The sequence below is a fragment of the Coffea arabica genome, chromosome 10c (assembly GCF_036785885.1).
Source record: "Coffea arabica cultivar ET-39 chromosome 10c, Coffea Arabica ET-39 HiFi, whole genome shotgun sequence".
NCBI lineage: Eukaryota > Viridiplantae > Streptophyta > Magnoliopsida > Gentianales > Rubiaceae > Coffea > Coffea arabica.
In genome coordinates, this window is record NC_092329.1 from 49,180,942 (window position 1) to 49,202,776 (window position 21,835).

General features: G+C 36.1%; 1 protein-coding gene across 4 annotated transcripts; it reads right to left on the bottom strand.

Moving 5' to 3' along the window:
• Positions 1-472: 472 nt before the first annotated feature.
• LOC113715147 (protein transport protein SEC24 C) lies at positions 473-20,403 on the bottom strand. 4 transcript variants are annotated; one of them, XR_011822688.1, is made up of 27 exons: positions 20,207-20,403; positions 18,744-19,652; positions 14,787-15,005; positions 14,438-14,512; positions 14,184-14,282; positions 13,034-13,145; positions 11,983-12,110; positions 11,263-11,382; positions 10,750-10,830; positions 10,280-10,357; positions 10,025-10,117; positions 9,610-9,664; positions 9,185-9,261; positions 7,707-7,775; positions 7,468-7,551; positions 7,192-7,311; positions 6,986-7,054; positions 5,400-5,477; positions 5,008-5,146; positions 4,631-4,795; positions 3,998-4,143; positions 3,738-3,917; positions 2,829-2,917; positions 2,651-2,682; positions 1,749-1,841; positions 1,016-1,134; positions 473-670 (listed from the first exon to the last, which is right to left on the bottom strand). XR_011822688.1 is itself a non-coding variant. In XM_027239361.2 (26 exons), the coding sequence occupies exons 2-26, from the start codon at positions 19,563-19,565 to the stop codon at positions 1,109-1,111; spliced, it is 3,252 nt and encodes a 1,083-aa protein (XP_027095162.2). In that variant the 5' UTR covers positions 19,566-19,652; positions 20,207-20,403; the 3' UTR covers positions 700-1,108. The 4 variants fall into 4 exon arrangements, 1 of the variants encoding a protein (XP_027095162.2); XR_011822686.1 differs by having other exon boundaries at positions 7,707-7,778; XR_011822687.1 differs by having other exon boundaries at positions 951-1,134; positions 7,707-7,778.
• Between the last annotated feature and the right edge of the window lie 1,432 nt (positions 20,404-21,835).

Here is a 21,835-nt window from a genome sequence, read left to right on the forward strand (position 1 = left end):
TATCAAGATAGCTATGAGTAAACTGGCTGTCAAAGGCTGGAGAAAAGTCAACATCCAGAGCTGCAACAAACACCTACATCAGCAAATTAGTGCGGGGAGTGCATCAAATATCAAGCTGCATACTCTAGTTGAGGATATTCTTAGCTTGAGAGTGTTGTTTCAAATGTGCTCTTTTGGTGTTTTATCTAAAAATGATAATCATGTTAGTACTACAGTTGGGGAGTATGCCTTAGGCATCTTACATGATGAGGAATGGATCAATCCTCTGTGCTATTGAACACTTTTGTATAGAATTAGGGGCCTTTGCTCCAAGTGTAAAGTTTAGTTGAAGGTTAATATATGACTAATATCGTTTCGGAAAAAAAAAATAGCTAAGGGACTAAATTGGCTAAAACACCAAATATAAGGAATTAAAATGGCCATTTTCTTTTTTTAAGTAAGGCAAAAAAGAACAAACTAAATAACCACAATATAAACAATAGCATCCAAAATGTATTAATGAGAACCATTGTGAAAAGGAAAACTAAGGCATCAACACATGAAAATTGTTATTTGATTTGTAGGCCAGACAATAGCTTCATCACCAATTCTAGTTCCAAGCTAAAGGACAACTGAGTCTAGCAACTCTAGGGAACATATTCCAGCTTTGTCCCCAGTGCTAATTATGGTCCTATGCCAAATAAATGAAATCACACAAAGTTAGCAACCAACATAAATCAGTTAATAGTTCATATTCTCAATCATAGTATGTGTGTGTGTATATATAAATATATATGTACTTTTGTATGTATGTGTATGTTGTACATATATGTGGCATTTTAAGCTTATAGTTCCCAAATATGTCGTCGACCCATAGCAAGTAATTCAATACCAAAACAATTGATCAAAGCACCAATTATAGAGCCCGGCACTCAAAATTAGGTGTTTGCAACAACCACGTACATACATACCCTTCAATCCAATACCAATTTGAGGAGATTTCCTTCCTTCAATCATACAGGAATTCAAACTTTACCTTGATTCTCTATTGTGGCAAAAGTCTGAACTCCTCCTCTCCACAACGCCTTGAACTTCCTTGGTTTCTCACTTGTGGCTGTTGGCCTAGGTCTCAATGAGGTAATGGCAAAAACACATCTACAAGAAGATACGAATTATCTTACATTAGTTACTACCTCTAATAGTCCTCCTCCAATTTGGGCTCATAAAACTTATCCTTTCTGTAAGTCTATCCACATAGCTATTGTATTCTCGGCTCAAAAATTCGGGGGCCAGGGCATAACAACTTTTTTCAAGTCTTTGACAGAGACATACGGTCAATAAAATTAACAAAAGAAAAGGGAGAAACATTAATATCACCCGTCATCATTAATTGTACAAATCAGCAGATTTAGAATTTTTTACAGTGTTATGAGCCTACACAAATGGAGAAATGGAGGAAAAAAATTACACCTTGCATCTAAAGTAAACTAAAAACTTAACTGCAGAAGTAAAATAAATAATTGGGAACTTAGTCAAGCTATTATTACACATTCTTCTATTCACCTGTTGAATTTCCGCTAAACTATCACTATTAAACCTCTATATGACAAAAACTATTCGCGGCTTGAAGAACTCCACCAGAATAATGGCTAGTAGCTGTTATAGATGGTACAACCGTGACTCCTGATCTTTAAGCTTTCATGTGGCCATTTCCAAGGTGACCGTAAGTTGCTAACAAAACTTAACAAGCATATTTCAAGGCATCTTACTTTGTATCTGCCGATGGACATGTACTAGAAACTCAACGTATGACAGGCCACTCTGGATCTTGTCTTCTACCATGTAGGAGAAGAACAACATTCCTGACAAATGAAAGCAACATAAAATAGGAAGAGCATGAGAATCCCAGGATAACCTCCAAAGAGAGGAACAACATGAATTCAACTATTCATGCCAACACATCAAGAACGCCTTTGGTCCTGGATTTGGCTAAAGTTCAATGAACTTTCTGTGTAATTTTTTTTTTTGGGTAAAACAATCATATGTTTAATAAGACAAAGATATAGTTAGCAGCTTCAAAGAAAAAAAAAAGCACAAAAATCAAAGTGTAGATGGTGAAAATAGGAAGAAAGGAAACTGGTATTCCAAAAAGAGGTTTTAGTGTTATACTAAGCAAATGCAACAGGCCAATCTTGGGAGAATCATACCTCCTCTGCATGCACATGTTAGTCAGGCAAATACCACAAGACAAGCAAGTGAAAAGTTGCAAAGAAAGGCAACAGTAAGCGACTTGCAGTGGCAAAGGAAAATGGTGGAAAATGAATAAAAAAGTGTTCTTCAACGTTCTAAAAATAACCTTCATTATTGGGATATCATTCTATATAAATGATGTAATGTCACTTTAATGGATTTCGACAATGGTCGTATAGTGTAAATTTACTTTCCCCTGAAATATGGAAATAAGTAGGGATCCTACAGCGATGAATAAAATCCCCATAAAAATACCACTAGATCGAGCACCAAATGATTTCGCATCGGTCAATATCTTGGATAAGCATTTCACTGGTAATTTTGTGAATCAACTGTCACCTGCTCTCTTAGTTTTTAGCACATTCAGGGAATGTGCCTTGATCACTAATATCTATTCAAAACAAAAGACCGAATTACCAACCTGATGAGTCACCTTTCTTGCATAACCTCAAGCTGCATATTAAAGAACCAATGAAAACATGATGAGAAACAGAAAGGTTCCATAAATCAATAGACAAAATACAAAATGCATATTCTACACTAATGCAGAGCTTCCATGGAAGGGGGGAAAGGGCAGGGGCAGCCGGACAGAGTCGTACCGGAGATAGGAACACCTTTGGCGCCTTATCTCATTCATTACTTCATTTAACTTCTTTGACAACGGATTGTCATACTGCTGCAGTACAAACTGAGAGCAAAAATGTTAAAATTCGAAAACGTAAACAGACAGAAGCTATCTGAGTATAAACAGATAAATTAATACTTCATTGCAACTGGTGATAAGGGCACACCCAATGTGTATACAATTTAAGAACAAACACTTTTTATATGGAAGAATTTAGTATAAAATTTTCATAAACCAAAAGATAAACTTTGATCTTTTAAAATTTTTTTTAATAGAATTTTAACTAACTTAGTGGTTACAATGTTTGCAGGTGGTTATGGGTGAAAATTAGCTTTGGTTACATTAGTTGGCAATATGGACATCCTGTAATCAATGGTAAAGGTATACTTAAAAGTGATTGTGAGGATAAAGTTGGAAATCTAAAAAGTGACGAAAAAGTTTACACCAAACCCACTGCTCTCCCTTTATATATAGTATCGAAACATCAACTGCTTTCACTGCCCAAGAAATATAACCGATAGATGTTCCGGTGAACCTATTTCTAAAGTTCTATCAACCAAAACTTTGTAATATTAAAGTGATTGCAAGGGTAAAATTTTGAAATCTAAAAAGTGACGAAAAAGTTTACACCAAACCCAATGCTCTCCCTTTATATATAGTATCGAAAACATCAACTGCTTCCACTGCCCAAGAAATATAACCGATAGATGTTCCAGTGAACCTATTTCTAAAGTTCTATCAACCAAAACTTTGTAATATCAAGCAAGCATAAATGTACAGAAAAAATAAAAGAAGAGATAAGAAAAGATGGGAAGGGGGTGTAGGCTCAAAGCAAGTCAAACTACTGGCCAGAAAAAATTTAAAAAGTCATTGAAAATGGTACCTGAGTAGGAACTTCATCAATGGATGAGAAGCCTAAAAGTTGTCGCATAACATCTTGATCAACGTTGGATCCAACGTAAATCAAGCAATCCTCACCATTCTCAAGAAGATAGATTCCATTGTCATTAATATGCTCACTGGAAAGTGGAATAGAAGGAGGAATCAGATCCTCTCCCGAATCCTGTCAGTTTGAGAACCAAGCAGTAATATTAGCATTAAAATAGGGATAATAAGAACACGAAGGGATATGCGGATCCATACCTTTGAGCCAAGATCATGAATAGCTATCATCCGTGGATAAACCAGAGGGATTGCCAGAAGAACAGAAAGAGGGGCAACATAATTTATCCAAAAGGATCTATCATCTACACGAGCATCAGTTCTTAACCCCACGCTTTTGATCAATGCTGAAAAGAATGAAAAAGCAAAATCACTCATCTAATCCAGATAAACACATTTTATGAGGTGTTCTCATTCAGCAAGACAGTGTTTCTTTCCTATAAACTGAATGCGAAGGTAGGTAAGGATGAGAAGAACAGCAAGAAGACAGAACGTGAAAACAAACATAAGTCATAGCCAGAGCTCTGGCATTCTTTCTTCATCCATAAATTACAATTTTGTCTGGAATGCACTTCTGTTATTTTACAAGTCACAGCAACAGCCAAATTCATGGGTTAACACCCAAAGATTTGCTGCTTCAGATGTAAGGTTATACGACTAGGGCAAATTAAGTGTTGCATTAGATCTTTATCCAGTTTTCCATTTCCATCACTAGAAGATTTGCAAGTTGCTAAACCTGAAGTGGCATTACTTCAAAATAAATAAAAAGAATTTAAAAAAAAAAAGATGCAGTACAAAACCACATATCCAAAAGCAAAACAGCTTAGGACATACCAAGCGTATACAGAGGCAATAATTTAAGTGCCTCAGGGAGAATGAGCTGTCCAGGAGATGTTACTGTGGCACAGAATTTACGGTATGAGTGCAGAATGTTGATACAAAGGTTTGTTACTTGCTCTCTTACTTGCACAAGTGGAGTAGAAGGAACTTCATTAGCCGCTGTGGACATAAAGAAACTCAGTCAGAACTAGCGCTAAAGGTATGAAAAGGAAGAAATAGAAAGCAAGAATGTGCTATGCTCTACCAAAGTCCTAAAAAAGGAAAATAGCAAGAAAGTTACTTCATTAATGACCAAACTAGGCATAAAAAAATTAGGAATGGCAAAAAACATGAGAAAAGAATGGCACATAATCTGCAATAAATCATATTACCTTGCTTCAACATACAACCAAATTGTGTATCCAAGTCTGCTGAGCGGAACAGATTGCTCAACATGTTTGTACATGGCAGAGACAAAGTTGAAATACGGATTCTTCTTTGACCATATACAGTTGTGTATAGAAGAGCAGACTGAAAGGAAAAAAAATCATTTAACAGAAAACAGCTGCTGCTTCAATTTTCTTCATTGGCAACAAAACAGCATTGGTGAAGACAGCAATAAACTTTCTTATTCTTTATGATAATTTCTAAACTTTAATTTTCAGAAAGTAAAAAATAAATTCTAATGATCAGGAATATATATATATATATATTTGCTTTTTCAAGATGATGTAGTTTTATGAAAACAAAGTGCTCCTAGAATAAATGTCTTCAGTCCCAGTACCTGAAAAGCACATTCAGAGCCATCCTGCAATTTGTCATCATGTTTTAAAGTTACCATGATTGTTTTGTCACAATCAATCTGCACCAAAAAAAACTCACTCAGGAAGGGAGCCGATCAGTCTATTATTCTACCACAATAGCCTAAATCTAATCCAAGCACAGATTCAGACGCAATAAGTAAAGGAAAAATTAGATGAAATACTTCTGCTGTAGTATAATACACCAAGGCACATCTAGACAAGTTTCATGAAGCAGCGTAATAAAAACCAGAGACATGAAAATGGTCAATTTAAAGCCCTACCCAATAAACCTATCTATAACACAGATTATGCTAGTCTGGATTATGGCAGTGAATACATGACTACAATGGGCTTCATCTCGTTTTGCTTCATCCTTTTCACAATCATTCAAAGAGGAGGGTTTTGGAAATACAGTTTGTTTGGATAGGAGTTTATTTGGATGATTTATTTGAGATAATTACTATAGCACTTTTTGTGATGTGATGTATGTGAGATAAAAAGGTGATTGAAATTTGTGAAGTAAATTTTTTTATTTCAAACCTTCCTAATCCAAACACACCCACTATTTAAAAATTGCCTTTGTTGGTTTGATTTTATAAGAAAGAGAAATGGCTATTAGCAAATATCAAGCAAACAAGAAAACCTGGCCACATAACCCTCACGAAATTCAAAAACAGTGCCCAACAAAATCATCATTGAAACTAAACGTAGTTCTGGCAATTGAGTGAAAACCCAGAAAATATAAATCAGCCATTACAAGAATGAGACCCAAGATAATATCGTTCTGAAGGGTTTTCACTCATTAGACCAAAATAATATGTGATTCTGAACAGTTTTTAATCATTATCATTCTAACTTCTCTTCTGAGCTACGTGAAAAAAAAATTGACCTGTAAACTTGGTGAACAGTTCAAAATTTTCACTTAATAAAACCTCAAAGCAGGTCAGTCCACTACTACTACATTATTCATAGCAAAAGAAAATAGCATCTCTTACCATATCCAAACACGTAACATATAAATATTTTAAAAAGAAATAAAAAATAAAAACACGTTTCTAGCCTTCAGGGTGCCAGGAACTACATACTAAACTGATTCCAATGACCAAAAAGGAATCAAAAACTGCATTTGCCATACATCACAGACTTATAACTTTGAATTTCAGAAATTTCCATCAGTAAGCTAATGCACCAGGGTTATAACATTTGCTATATCTAGAGGAGATACTATTAAAGAAAATCTATCGAGATAAATATAAAACAATTAAAATAGGAAAATCACCATCAGGTATTAATTGACAAAAAGATTAAACCACTCTTAAATCAAATACCATTATATATCAAGCAGTTGACCAAAATACTCAAACCAAAGAAGTCTAAACTTGAGCATTAGCAGCCTAGTACAAAGTCGCTAAATCTTATTGATAAATCACCATTCATACATGCGAAAAAGTGTTATGCTACTCATAGACGAAGCAACAGTCATTAATACCCAGCACCATCAAACAGAATACAGTTGTGACACGCACGCACACACGCAGAGAGAGAGAAGAGTGGAGAGGAAACATACCGCAGGTAGATCAACATCTGTAGGAATATGTTTACAGAAATTTCCAGAATAATCCTGGACTTGGAGACCCTGTCAAACACAATGAAATTCAATAATAAGATAATAGCCTTTTGTCAAGCACTGGTCACAAGTGACTCTGTCAAAGACTCCTGACGAATAGGAGAATTTAAGATGCAAAACGATCCCATTACATAAATGTAACTCACCAGGCTGCATCTAACACGCATTACAGCCTCAAAGCCTTGTGGCCTTGTAATATTCCACCGGAGATCGTTTGCAAGCTTAGCCGGATCAGAAAGTGCAGAAAATGGGTAATAATAGTACACCTAAAGAAGGGTGCAATATTTCAAGTCAAAACCCCAAGGACCACATACAAAAGGCACAAAAAAGTATGCAGCTAGGTAGAGAGGAAGACAGACATGAAAAGCATTAAACACGCACATACAAACACAAGGCAGAAAAGAGCATGATTTTCCATTTACCTGTCCTCCTGTAGTTCTTGGGATAACTGATATAGAAGCAATGTCCATGTATGATTGAGTTGTAATAAATAAATCAACAGAGACCTGACAATATTTGTGACATGATGGAATAAAATCATAAACTATAGATTCATCAAATTACAGACAGAAATTTGTGTAATTGTGTGCAAATATATAATTGCGACAAATTTTTCAGAATTTGAAGGGGACAGAGTGGCACAGGAAAAAGGTAAACATACTTGGTACTCAGCAAATTCAATAGCCATGGTTTTCAGAGTTTTATCCACAGGCTGGAGCAACTTGTGAGCCTCCTGAGATCAAGCAAGAAACTTAGATCTTACAAGCACAAGAATTCTAGTGTTGAGCACTCATGCTTCACCATGAAAGGCGTACCATCAGAATATAAAAAGAAAAAACAGACTTTAAAAAAGTGCTGACTTAAGTAACAAATTTAAGAAAAATCAAAACCAGAAAGCAGAAGTCATACAAGCTGTAGCCATATACATTTTGTCTCATACCAAACGACATATGGTATGGTAAAAAGCATCATACTCAATGAAAATTCAACCTGAGATGGGAGAAAATAATTAACCTCATACAGAAACCTAGATCGGAAGACGGTCAGAGCTCAAAAAAAATCTACAGGATTACAACTTGTTAGTACTTAACTTGCTCATGTCATTGACAAGAATGCACGACAGACAACAATTGGCAATAGATTTAGCACTTTGAGGGACATAAATTACAATTAATAGGACAACAAACAAAGAATTATTCCAAGAGCTAATCAGTGGATACTTGTTTTCTTTTACACCCGGCTCATCAGTGGAAAAATACTTTAGTCAAACCCATCCAAGAGTCTACTGACTGTCAAAACTGATGAAGGTCTCGATTCTGCATTACAGGAGTCATTTGAAGATTTAACAGTTCCTGGCCATGTTCCTTGTGACTCCATCCAAGTTGAAGAATCAAATTATAGCCGAGACCTAGCATTATGGTATGCATGCTGATATATGAAAAGATCAATGAAGTATAAGATGACATTGCCTAGGAAATTATTAAGGGTAACTGTCACAAGACAGTTTGCATTTCCTTCTTTAGAGGGAAAAAAAAAGAAAAAAAAAATGAACAAGAGGAAACCCCAAAAGGATCTGAAGACATCTCCCAAGTAGCCAATTGGTTCTGACAGTTTACTTTTGGGTCAGGCTCCTGGCAGCATTAGGTTATCATTTGCAAGTATGAGCCACTAGCAGCAGAAAAAAGTGAATGGTAGATTTTTGGATTGCATTGTTCTTGAAGCTATTTGATCTTCTTAGTTCTACATCTTCTTCTCAGTACCTAAATTTGTTCGTGAACCAAAATATATAACCCCCCCCCCCCCCAAAAAAACAAAAAAAAACCCACAAAAATGGGGAAAAGTGACCAAGCCTAAATCTGCATGAACGCTTCCATTTAAGAAACAGATAAGTGGAATTGAAGCAGGCCTCCATTATTTCAAAAAATAAGAACCAACATCGAAAAGAAGCATGCCTCCATTATTTTAAAAGGGTAGAGGAATAAGAACATTGCTATGGAAATCAAGCTGTATTTTTCTCTTAACGCAAAATTTAGAAGTCCTTGCATTCACAAACTCTCTGAACTCTGAATAAGAAGGGGTGCAACAAAGAACTTGCATCAGATAGATTTATGGTGAAAGTAACCAGAGGTGCAAGAATACCTTCTCCCCTGCTGATATATTAGTCCTTCCTTCTGCCTCTCTAGCTGAAAGGGCTCCAATGCCAACAGATGGCAAAACTGTAACGTGAACAGGCAATCATTCAAAAAAGATGCAGAAATTATCCAGCCAGACAGCATAATTATATACAATCATCAAGATCATGCAAAAACATTGTATAGCACAAATCAGAAGACAAGGCTGATGAACTACTTTATGAATCTAGTAATGCCTAACATAGAAAACTGGTAAACATCTTCTTTAAAGTTTTAAGATGTGTATTTCACATAGATATACTGGTTTCAAACTTAAGACAAAGCATAACAAAAATGTACATCAAATTTAAAGCTTATCCCAAAACATGCATAACCATAAATATTCAAATCAAAACCTTAATCTGTGCTTATGCAAGAGGTTTATGAGCTTGCCTGATTGAAATACAAGAAGTTTGCCTCCAGTACTCTTGATTGCCAAAAATGCTGCCTGATAAAAAGACAAACACCAGAACAAATGTCTGACTTATAATTTTATTAATCAATGCATACATATGCATCTCTAATGCATAAGAAAGGTCTGAAAAACAGAAATGAAATCAATGCATAAATAGTTCAGGATGCGTAATGCAGACACACTATTTCATACTAATTAGAATTTGTTTTTCCTTTTTCAGCCATTTTCACCATACTGAGCTCTCACCAAAAAGATGATAAGTTCCAGATGATTATACCTAGGAAATCCGTATTACTCAACGAAACCATTTTAAAGAAAAAAGTGAGCTTTCAGAAGTTATTGGTATATAAGCATTATCTAGCTAAATATTTAATAATCGAAATAATCAAATACCTTGACTGCAGCACCAAAAGCGGAATCAGAAGTTCTATTATTCTGAAACATTGTCGGGATACTCTCCAGTAACAGCTCAAGATGTTGACGACACTGTTGAACAGCTAAAACAACCCAATTAGTAGCACTTAAACATAATTCCACATCAAAAACATTGCCTTCCATTGAAGTCATATTAGGTTGGAAAATAACTTTTTTGGAAATGCAACAGTTTCTACTGAATAAAACTCAAGAGCAAAGAATTGTAGGGATGACCTCAGAGAGTTGAACAACAACATCACTCTCAAGAGGAGTATATACATCTTGCACATCAGGGACTATGAGCATCAATGGCTGCAAAAGAAGTAAGTTCAGTCAATAGTAAGAATTCCATTCAAAGCACATTCAATTTCAGATTGTATCCAGGAGATAGATCCGCTGAATAGGGAATTACGAGGCAGCATATTAGATTGTCTGACTTTCATCAAGTGAATTACTCAACAAATATCTTGAAGACATCAACAACTTCCACTTAAGGTTCTTGGTTACACTTTTTTAGCTTACCAGACGTCAATTTGTACCCATCCACTCCAAAATTCAAAAAACAACACATTTCTAAAAATTTGTTCCTATCACACATATAGAAAAATGCATTTTGTTCTCAATTGCAGGATAGCATACAAGTTTGCAATCCTATGTGGTCAAAAAGAAATGAAGGTACAAGAGCTGTGGAATTGAGTAGTAACCTGCTGTAATGCACGTTTTAGATTGTAGAAGTGGATGGTAGAATCAAATGTAGCGATTCCCACCATTGTACGAGGTCCCTCCTGCACCATTTAATTTTCATGTTACAATTGCAAAGTATCTCGAGGTCTATTACAACTTATACAGGTAGCAAAAATTAAGAAATAAAACAACAAAAATACAATTTACTTGTTTCTTGTGCAATCTTCTTTTCTTATCTGTTAATCCAAGAGATGGTGAAACTTTACTTTGTGGCCCACGGTAGGAAGGGCAATATACAGCACAAACAGCTTATTTTATATATTTCTGTGCTTATAAAAGCCAAAATAAATAAAAGAATAAACTGCTTTAATTCTCCACATGGGCAAAAAGCATCATGCACAGAGTTTTCCCTTAATATCTACATAGGAAACACATTGCTGTCATAACGTATCACATCCTTTTATCTAGTACATTTGATATTACCAATTAAATCAAGTTAGGTCGCCATAACATTATGAAGCAGAAAAACTCACAGGAAGATCAGCAATAACTTGGCTAATTGCACTACAAGCTGCTTCAGTGGCACCAGTCTGTATTGAGTTCATTGATACATCAATGAGAAAGAAATATACAGCAGGCATTGGATCCCTCACCTGGAGTACGAAAAATATATAGTTCTTAATATTTTTTATATGGGCCAAAAGAGCAAATAAAATGAAATTCTTGGTTCACTGAGTAAAGCAATTAAACTTGCGACAATCTCATCCAATCATTTCAGAAGCAAAACACAAAAAATGATAACAAATTATTTGTATCCACCAAATGTAATTCATATGCGAAAGCTACAACTATCATCAGAGACTATGCATTTAAAACAAGACCAATTACGTGATAAGACAGGGTAGATGTGTGTTCTCCTCCTAATGTCTCTTGAACAAGCATTAGAAAGTACATGTTAGACTAGGACTCTCCATGTTTAAAAAAGATTTATAAGGTAAACCATTAGCAACTTCCAATGCCACTTTCAATTCAGACGTCAGACAAAGACCAAGGAGTCAATCACATGTAGGTATGGACTTTATGGATCTTAAGAACAGTAAATAGGAACTCATTAGGAAAATATAGAGGCAATGCAAGTACAGGTCATTGACAAAGGGCCCAAAGACCATATCCTAGTCCCAAGGAAATTAAATTTAATCTCAAGTCAATGAATATTGAATATGAACAGAAGTAAGCGAGGAACAGTTACTAACAGTAAATTCCTTAGTTGCAACAAATTCAACTGTTCCTCTGCAAAGCTCAGGTCTTTCATCAGCATCTCTACGCCTACCATCAGGACCTAAATTGCATTGATATTCACGAGGAGTCTCATTTGTAGCTCCTGCAAAAAGTTCAGAGGATCATAAACTCAGCAGACCATACTAATGTTGATGCGTAATACATGCATGTAGTACAGAACGTGAAAATCACTAGAAACATGAGGAAACAACCAAATATCAGACATTACTTGAAAACTCCCCTAAACAGAAATGAGGATATATCCAAATCATACCATTTCAAAGATAATTACAGCATTAAGCGGTTAGCAATAATTCTGAGAGTATGGTCTGATTCAAAGGAAAGGGAGGAGACCAACAAACAACTCCAGCCATGACGAGAGCTTCACAAATTATGTCCTATTTGGAGAAGGTCAAAGGCAATGGTACTTTTGTTGGGGATTTAAAAAATAGGTGATATAAAAAATACTCCAGCCATGACTAGAGCTTCTTGTTTACTTTCTTTCATGGAGCAGGTTGACGGCAATGAAATTTTGTTGGGGAATTGTAAGGAAGAAAATTAATTACAAGGAGAATATGTGGTGTAGAAAATAGTTGACATGGCCAAAAACATAAGTTTGGGGGAATAGAATATTTGGAGACTAATAGACCAATTTTTTCATTTTTCTCTTCACAGATCCTCCTAGCCAATCAATTTGGCAAGGAAGATACAAGCTACACAAAAGGATTGATAATTTTCCACTTAATGTTGAAATTCATCGTGAGTTCCTCGTCAAACAAAGGGCACATACTATTCCCTGTCAATACACACCCTAACAATCCTTCCCTCCCACTTTCCACAACAGTCATATTTTAGTGAAAGCAACAACTTTCACATCACACCATGATGAAGTACTTTCTGATATAATCTGAACTGTACTTGGAGCAACCAGCTAAATTAGGCACAAAATAATAGGTTGTGAAGAGAAACAGATATGTAGCAACAAAAACCACATGATCATCAATAAAACAAGGAGTATGTACTCACCACACAAATTGCAGATGTAACGCCTTCCCTGATCTATAAATTTCATGAAAGGATTAATGTAAGCTTTGCAATGAGAACAACGAACAGGACCAGCTTCGCCAAAATCAACAATCTAAGTGGAGCAATAATGAACATGACAAAGGATTAGACTGCAATATTTGTAAACTAGGTTCATCAAAGGAAAGGAACATACTTTAACCTCTTAAGCCAAATAAAATTTGAAGTACAGAAATGTTAATTAATAAGCCATTCCAAAGCGCAATCGAGCCTAGAAAAGATTTTGATAATAACACCAGTTATTGAAAAGGCTGTCTCTACTCTATTAGAGAAATATTCCCAATCTTCCAACATAAGTGAACAGAAATACACCTTTTTCTGATGTACCCTTGCTTGATTTTCTTTCCATTGATAAAACTGCCAAGATTCTAGTGCATGGCAGAAATAACATGAGCCTCAAATCATGTTCATTTCTAGCAAAGATAATACAAACCATGCACTTTATTTTATCACCTAAATGTTCTTCAATATACAGACAAACAAAAAACCTAAATGACTAGACCATGAAAAGAGGCAAGCCACATATCAATACAGAAGAGCCTTGGAGGGATAATCAAATAATCTGAACTGTATTGAAGTGCTTAAAAAATGAACCCCTTATAAATGAGGAACCAAAGCATAGAACAGAACTGAATGGACTAGCTTTACTTTTTGTTGCAGGAGTCCCAAATCAGAACATTTTCAATATTTTCTGTTCATCTTACATTGATACCAGAAATTGTTAAAATGCGCACAAATTCTTTGCTTTCCCAAATTCTGGGGTTCAGCTACTTGGGGTATTTGCTCATGGATAAGATTGTATAGAGTTTTAAATCTATTTGCAGCACCACCTCTAACTTCAGCAATTAAAAATGTGAAACACTTATTGGTGCATAAAAATGTCCACCTTTTTCAAGAAACAAATAATCCAGAGTTAAAAAAAAGCATTTTGGTGCATAAATTTGAAATCCGAATTATTGTCAATAATTTGTTATTTATAGCAGGTAATTGGAAAATGCAAAACATGTAGTCCTGACCAGCGGAAGACAGCACTTGTCTTTCTACAATCAACAGAAGTAGGGAGTACTGCAAAGGAAAAAGCCAATCAGAATACCTGGATTGGCTCCTCAGAAGGATGAGGGAGGGCCATGGGCTGCACCAGCAAAGCCATCTGCATTGCAGATGTATTCAAAAGGTCAACAGTACAAGGGACCTGTCAAAACAGAATAAAAGCTCAATACCTTCAAAATTTGTAATTAGTCAGACAAATACAAATGCAATGCTGGTAGGAAAACATCAAGCTAACACTGTGTGGGTGCATCAAAATGTAGACAACAATAGTATTGCAAAATCTATGGGATGACAAACCTGGTTAATAGTACACCTCATGTAGCGGGGACTGCAATTGCCAGTGTCCCGAACAATGTAGTCACTTGTTGCAGGCTTCCAGAGAAGATGAATGAGAACCAATCAGATCAAACTTACACAGTAAATTATTAAATAATCTCCTAAAACTACAACCATAACTGTGAACAAGCGAAGCTATAAGTGCCCTTTGTGACGTAGCAAATAGTAACAGAAACTAACAAAGTGATCAAAACCTTGCTATAAAGAAAACATTGCCAAGCCTACATCCACTACCAACAGTACATAATTCATTTCTTTTGCAATTACTGGCATAATTCATTTCTTTTGCAATTACTGGCTATTAAATTACCGGGGGAGGGTTTGCTTGATTGTTTTGACGAGTTTCATGCAGAATCACTGACGAACTAGGAATTGGACGCGGAATTTGATTAGGGTCAATTTTGGATTGGCCAGATACAGCAGCGCCAGTATGAGCCATTGATTGGCCAAGAACTGGACCAGCTGGTGGTGGCATTCCATACATTCTAGGTGGTTGCACTGAACCAGGAACTGACGGAGGTGGGGCCACCTGCAGAAGTCAATGAATTTAAAAATGACTCCAAACTGCATCAAAAAACAAAACAGGGAAAAAGCAAATACAGAAAGAAGAAAAGGCATACTAGGCATCAATGAGTATAAGCAGCATAGTCATCCATCAAGCAGGTATTACCATGATATAAACAAAACTAATTGGAAATGAAATAATGGAAAATAATTCAAGACCAATAAGTACTAAATAGAAAAAAAATATTCTGTCATCAAGTGCAATTCTTAGTTCTCATTTCTGCTTGATTCATTTTGGACATCCCACAATAGAATACAAGATGTATGTGTAGGTGTATGTGAGTCTCTCTATGTGCGCATGCATATCCACAGCAAAAGAGTAACCAAACTGCTTTAAAAGTATACTCTGCAGTTTGGCTGTAGGACGAGCTCTAGGAAGAACAGAGGATGAATAATTTCTTAGGAGGAAAGTGCATTCAAGATGAGAAAGACTGAATAGCAATCTTCATAGACCAAGCAAGGCAAGTGAAAATTAGAGTAAAACCCACTCCCCAAATGGCTAGAAAAGAAAAAAATTTAGAGAAACCAACTTTATTGCCGAAGCTCTTAGGCATACATGAAAATCAAGGGAAAAGGTGCCTCGAAGGCTAGAAAAAAGGGGGGGAGGGGGGAGAAGAAGAAGAAGAAGAAGAAAGTCGGACTCTATTGCCAAAATTCTTAGGGATACAGGAAAATCAAGGGGGGAAACAACTTTAAATCAATGTTGAAGCATCTACAGATTGATGGTCAGATCCCACTTCTTTAGCTCCTTTCTCGTCCTGTCTCCAAACTTCTATTGCCATATGCTCTGCACTAAAGAGATTCTAGAATCAACTTTTGAGTAGAAAATCATTAAACTGTGGCATTGATGCTTCCTACCTGCCTAAAACGTCCAAAAACCAAAAGCACCACTCTATTTACTGATAAGTGAAAAAGCAGTGTTTCTATCTTTTCATTTCTCCAAATGGGATTGATAAAAATGAGGTAGAAGAAAATCGCCATGGAGTTAGACAACTATCATGATATGATAAATGCTTATAATCTCAGAATGACCCAGAAAAGAAAACAGAAGAAAGTACAAGTAGCACAGCCTAGAGACTATAGTACAGCTCCTGTTTCTGAAGTTGAGTATCAACACAAATTTAGGAGACCACTTCTGTTAGCTGGAGGGTTTTGTAATCTCTCTTTATGTTTGTCAAAACCCCATACTATTTGGGGTTAATAGACAGTAGACGGAATAATGCTCCCATCTTGATACCTTTCCAATCTAAGGGTCATCAGACATCACTCAGAAATTTTTTCCCACTTCATTGGAAACATCCCAACAAATACAACTTCAGACATTTTTGGATAAGCACAAAGTTATAGGTCACTGGAACTCAATGATTATAGTAATCAAGAAAAGGTACATAATTGTCGACCATGTCATTCAAATAGAAGGGAAAAAGACAAGAAAGTGGACATTAATTACTTGAAATTTTCCAATGAAATCTGACAAATTTTGTCAAACAACAAATAGAAGGAATTTGTTGCCTATGAGAGAGTTAATCAGAATAATTTTTCCGCAAACTAAATGCCTATAATTATAGTAAGTTGGTTTTGTCCATTCACTAAACTCTACCTCAAGCTCTACTTGGATCCTAGATCTAATAAAAGTAGAATTTGGTACAAATCAATTTCCCATAGTTCGCAAAACCAAGTTCAAAAACCCAGAAATTCCAAAATAGAGATCAAGTATTGAGAAATTTGGGTTCCGTAAATTCCGTTAAACTACTCATGTTTATTTAAACCAGCCAAAGAAAAAAGAAGAAGAATGATAACGAAGTCAATAATAACTAAAAGGATCAAATATCACAGTACTTGTGGTAACACAATCATCAAAACCAACAAAAAACACATGCAAATCCCCAAAACCTTCTCTTCCTTGCTTCACTTATCACAAAAATCGTAAAACAATGACAAGGAACAAATTTGTTTTCAGGATTCTGAAAATAACTTTAATAACTTTAACCAAATAAAAAACATTGGCCTCGAGATATCCTTTAGATTTCAAACAACATCAAATGTAACATTGCAACTCTTCATCACTAAAACTATTGAAAACAACCACTTTTGAACAACAGAAATAAAATCGCTAAACTTCTTTTGAGGTTCCTATTTTCAGTTTTCTACAACCAAATATCTAGTTTCAATCCCCATTCCTGCATATCCAGTCAGCAACTAACTTAGGTCTGGAATTCACTGAATCAGATGAAAATGAAGGTTTACTTATCTATCCTAAAAAGTGTTTGATGTGCAAAAAAAAAGGTTGGATCATCGCTATAGCTTCTGGTAGCAAACAAATTCAGCAAAGTTTTAGAAGAGATATCTATCTCTCAAACTATTGAAGTAACATTCCAACAATGCAAATAGAACCTAAATGCTATAAAATTGGTCATGGAATTTGCAAACACAAACTAAAAACCAAATTTATGATCATTTTTCTCATGCAGAGAAGCACTAACACATGCCTTTCATCTATTACAATGAGGAGAATTGTTATACCATCCAAGATATGACAATGATAGCATAATGAAGCAAGCCAGGTATACTTGAGTCGAATCAATAGAGGCCCCCTAGATTAAACCTCTAAAAATGGATACTATTGTTAACTCTCCAAATTTCTTGTATGCAATAACTAGTTGATGTTTCTCTTTGATCAAGGTTTTACATAGAAGGGAAATTATATCAGAAACAAGAGTACATGGCAATTGAGATGGATATCCAATCTATCTCTAAACATACAGGTTGGACATGAAAGCAAAATCTTCCAAGATAGAAAGCTATTTTGCATGTCTTATGGAAAGTTGTTTTGATTCCTTTAATGACACAACACTGCACATACTAATCAATTCTAAAATTTAGTGGACAAATATTTTCTGTGGGCAGCACAGCTTCAGAGTGAAAGTACAGACGATTCATGTACTTAGGACATATCAGCATGTAAGCTTCAACCGAGGAAGATGTGAATTTCTGCAACTAATAATATCAATAGATTCCATGTACTAGAGGGACATAATAGACTCTTATTTTTATTCTTTTTATTTATTTTTTCAGCATAGAAACTTGAATTACTCCAACTCAGATCAGAGCCCAACAGCAATATTACACATAAAGTAGGAGAACCATTATAGTGCCTTGCTTCATTTGGCATTTCTAATTCTAACACCTTCAGCCATTATTATAGGAAAGATTTGACTGAGTTTCTTGTAACACGTTGCTAGTCATAGTAAATAAATTTTAAGGAATCCTATTTTGAACATGGGAAAGTACTTAATTTGATGTATTTGATCTAAAGTATTTAGATCTTTCGGCACTATTATCAGAAAATAAAACACTAGTAACTTTGTCATAGTGGGAATGCTATGATTGACAGGATAGAATGTGCCAGGCTGGATAATCATGCGCGGATATCATGGTCTCTTACTTCCTAAATCTTTTAAACATAACAATAGTGTTTTCTATAATTCTCAATCAACATAAGAGAAGGCACAATTAATAGTTCCAACTCTGTGGGCTTTAAATGTTATCCCACATTAAACTTCCAGAGAAGTTCAATAACTGGTTACAATAGAACCCATGCATTATTCAAAGTAATAACAAAAAGAAAAATAAAATCCTCATTTCCAAAACAGCAGAACATGTAAAAACAACAAGTACTTAATATAGAATTTGGTAAAATTACCTGCCCATGTTGCATCTGCCATCCATGCATGGCCGAGCCAGAAGGCGGTGGCATCACTTGACCTTGTTGCGCAAATGGTGAGGAACCAAAAGGAGGTGGGACGCTTGGTTGTTCTGACAGAAATGGACGGGCTGATTGTGCCATACCACCTGATGCAGTAGCAGGCGGACTTCCAAACGGTGAACTCATGCTTGGAGGCTGCAGAGCAGAGGAATACATTGTTTGCGGTGGACCTGCCATTGGAAATCGAGGTGCAGTACTAGCAGGTGGTGCACGAGGTCCAGCCTGCACTGGTCCAGACCCAAATGCAGGTGGTCCATTGCTCATCAGGCCAGCAGTGCTCGAGGGAGGAAAAGTAGGACCTGATGTTAGGGGCCCAGGAAGGGGGCCCTGGCCTGGAGGTGGAACAGCACCAGAAGGTGGAGGAACAGTTGAGCCAGCAATTGGAGGAACATAGCCGGGAGGTGGAGGCCTCGAAGCAAAAGGCGGAGGAGGCTGACTCATAGGAGGAGGACCGGTGGGTCTATTAAGACCAACATTTGAAGGCAATGTAGATTGTGGGGGCCCACCAGCAGGCGGTTGACCTCTTGGAAGGACACCGGCAGGGGGTGGACCAGGACGGGATACTGGTGGCCCCCCTGCAAAAGGTGGGGGCTGTTGGCCAAATGGAGCAGGATGTCTTGGGGCATTAGCATTCATACCTGCAGTGCTAGGGGGTTGGTTCGGCCTATTGATTTGTAAATTCTGCATATTATCAGCCAAATAATTAGGGTTGTAATTTGGTGGCACATTCCCTGGCCTAGGCCCCCCTGGAGATGCCATTGTATTTTACAGCAACTCAAAGCAATGATCCAAAACCCTACGGCCTTCAATCACCTCCACCTGTGAATTCTCCACAAACCCAACTCCCTGCAAATACAAACAATTCCATTCCAATCCTTAAAAAAGTTACTATTTTCATCAAAGTACACCCAACCTCAATTTCCCACATGTATTCCCCATTTCCTACTTATTCAAAAGCATGCTCATCATCGTAAACCCTACAGATAAGACACACTTTCCAATTTGAGAAACAAAAAGGGGGTATCTTGGAGAGCTCCCGGAGGCAACCCAAATGCTTTGATCGAAACAGCAGCGGTAACCATTTTCAATTTTAAAATCAAGCCAAAGCAAAATTAACAGAATTGAAATGGCAAAGGTTTTGGATCAACAAATCCAAAAGATTTACAACACGAAATTCGCAGAGACAGCCCCCAATCTAAATCCATTCCACCTATACCCGAACAATAAAGACTTAATCTTTATTCAAAAATCCTCGAAATTCACAAACAAAACTGAGCCCTAATAAATCATCCAATAAGTATACACAATCCACAAAATCTACCTAAAGAGCATTATTAACTACAGAGAGAACAGAAATACTTGCATAATTAACATTCCTGCAAAAGGAAACCTCGAATTACCTGCGATTTTGCTGGTTCGAGAAAGCTATATGGAGAGGGGAGTCCTTTGAGGAGTTTTTCTCGTAATCCGGCAGTGCACGGCGGTGGATCGCGGGGGCGGAGTAGGAAAGAGGAGTCTGAGGGAGAGTAGAGCCGTTGAGACTTCAATACTAACCAGTTACGGGGTTCTTAAAGGCTCGCCAATGAAATAGAAATATGGCAAGGGAGTTACCAGTGTTTTTTAATGCTTTTTAATATTTTATTATTTTTTGGTGCATTGCTATTGGCTGAAATTTAGCTTATGACATCATTGGCAACTACTACTAATTTTATTTGTTTCCACTATTAGGGTGATGAACGAGAAGTATTGAGATTTTAAAAAGGAAATTTGCCAAATTGGTCCCTTATATTTTCAGAAAAAACTTTTTTATTCCATCACATTTAAAATCAGGTACAATAGTCCATCATATATAAAAAAAAAAATGTTCGTCCAAATGGTCCCAAAGCTCATTTTCATTCACTTCTCTAGCCAAAAAAAGCATGCCTCTTTCAAGTGCTCATAATTTTAATGGTAAAAATGAAAATCACTTCATTGCTACAATGACAACATGTTTGCTTCCATTGTACTTTTCAATAGGTAAATCTCTTAGATATCTTTTCTTGCTCTTCTTCTACTATTTGCAGGTAGTCATGCTGAAAATTTTCTTCTTTAATTGGGGCTTGGTGGCTTACAAATAAGGTTTTGGTAGTTGAAAATATGGGAGGAAGGGTTAAGAAAGGGTTTGGTGGCTTAGATTTTCTTCTTTTTTTTTAAAAAAAAAAAAAAAGAGGAAACAAAGTATATTTTCATTTTTGCTCTCGAAATTATGGGCGTGTGAGAGAGTGTGCACTTTTTGCCCGGAGAAGTGAGTGAAAATGAGTTTTAGGACCAATTAGGCGGACTTTTTTACATGTGAGAGACCAATTTGACAAATTTTCCATTTTAAAACAAGGTTCTATTTAATTATTAATTATTTTCCAAAACTAGGATTTAAACCATAACACAAATTAAATAATCAATTGAAACAGCAAAGTGTTTTGCTATATGTGTTGAGTACAGTTTTGCCCTTTTAACTAAATTGGGGTAATAATCAGATTACGGATTGACTGGTTGGATTGAGATCCAAGTACAACAGGAAACCTGCTGACTCAAACAGGACCTGCCAACCAGCGACAAATCATGATACCTAAGCTGAACACGAAATTTTGAGGTTGGCGGGTCACCCGAATAACCTGATATGACCTGAAACATAACTCCAATTTACTAATTTACCGTTGTAGTTTCTAATAAAACCAATTCCGCGCAAGACTAATTACATAATCAAGTAATAAAAATTTTGATAAAACAATCCCAAGTCAGATCTGAAATAAATTAAGACACCATAGAAGTGTTTTATCCCAAATTAGATCTGAAATAAAATTATGACACTATAAAAGTAGAAAATGTAATACACCATTTATCCAAACATAACAACTCCAACTTCACTAGTCAAACGAATTCTATTAGGATTAAGTGGCTAATGCCGTTGGGAAGAAATGAATAACTTAGTTTAGTTAGATAAAATATTTTTTATATTTATTAAATTATTTTTAATTCATAAACGGGTTATC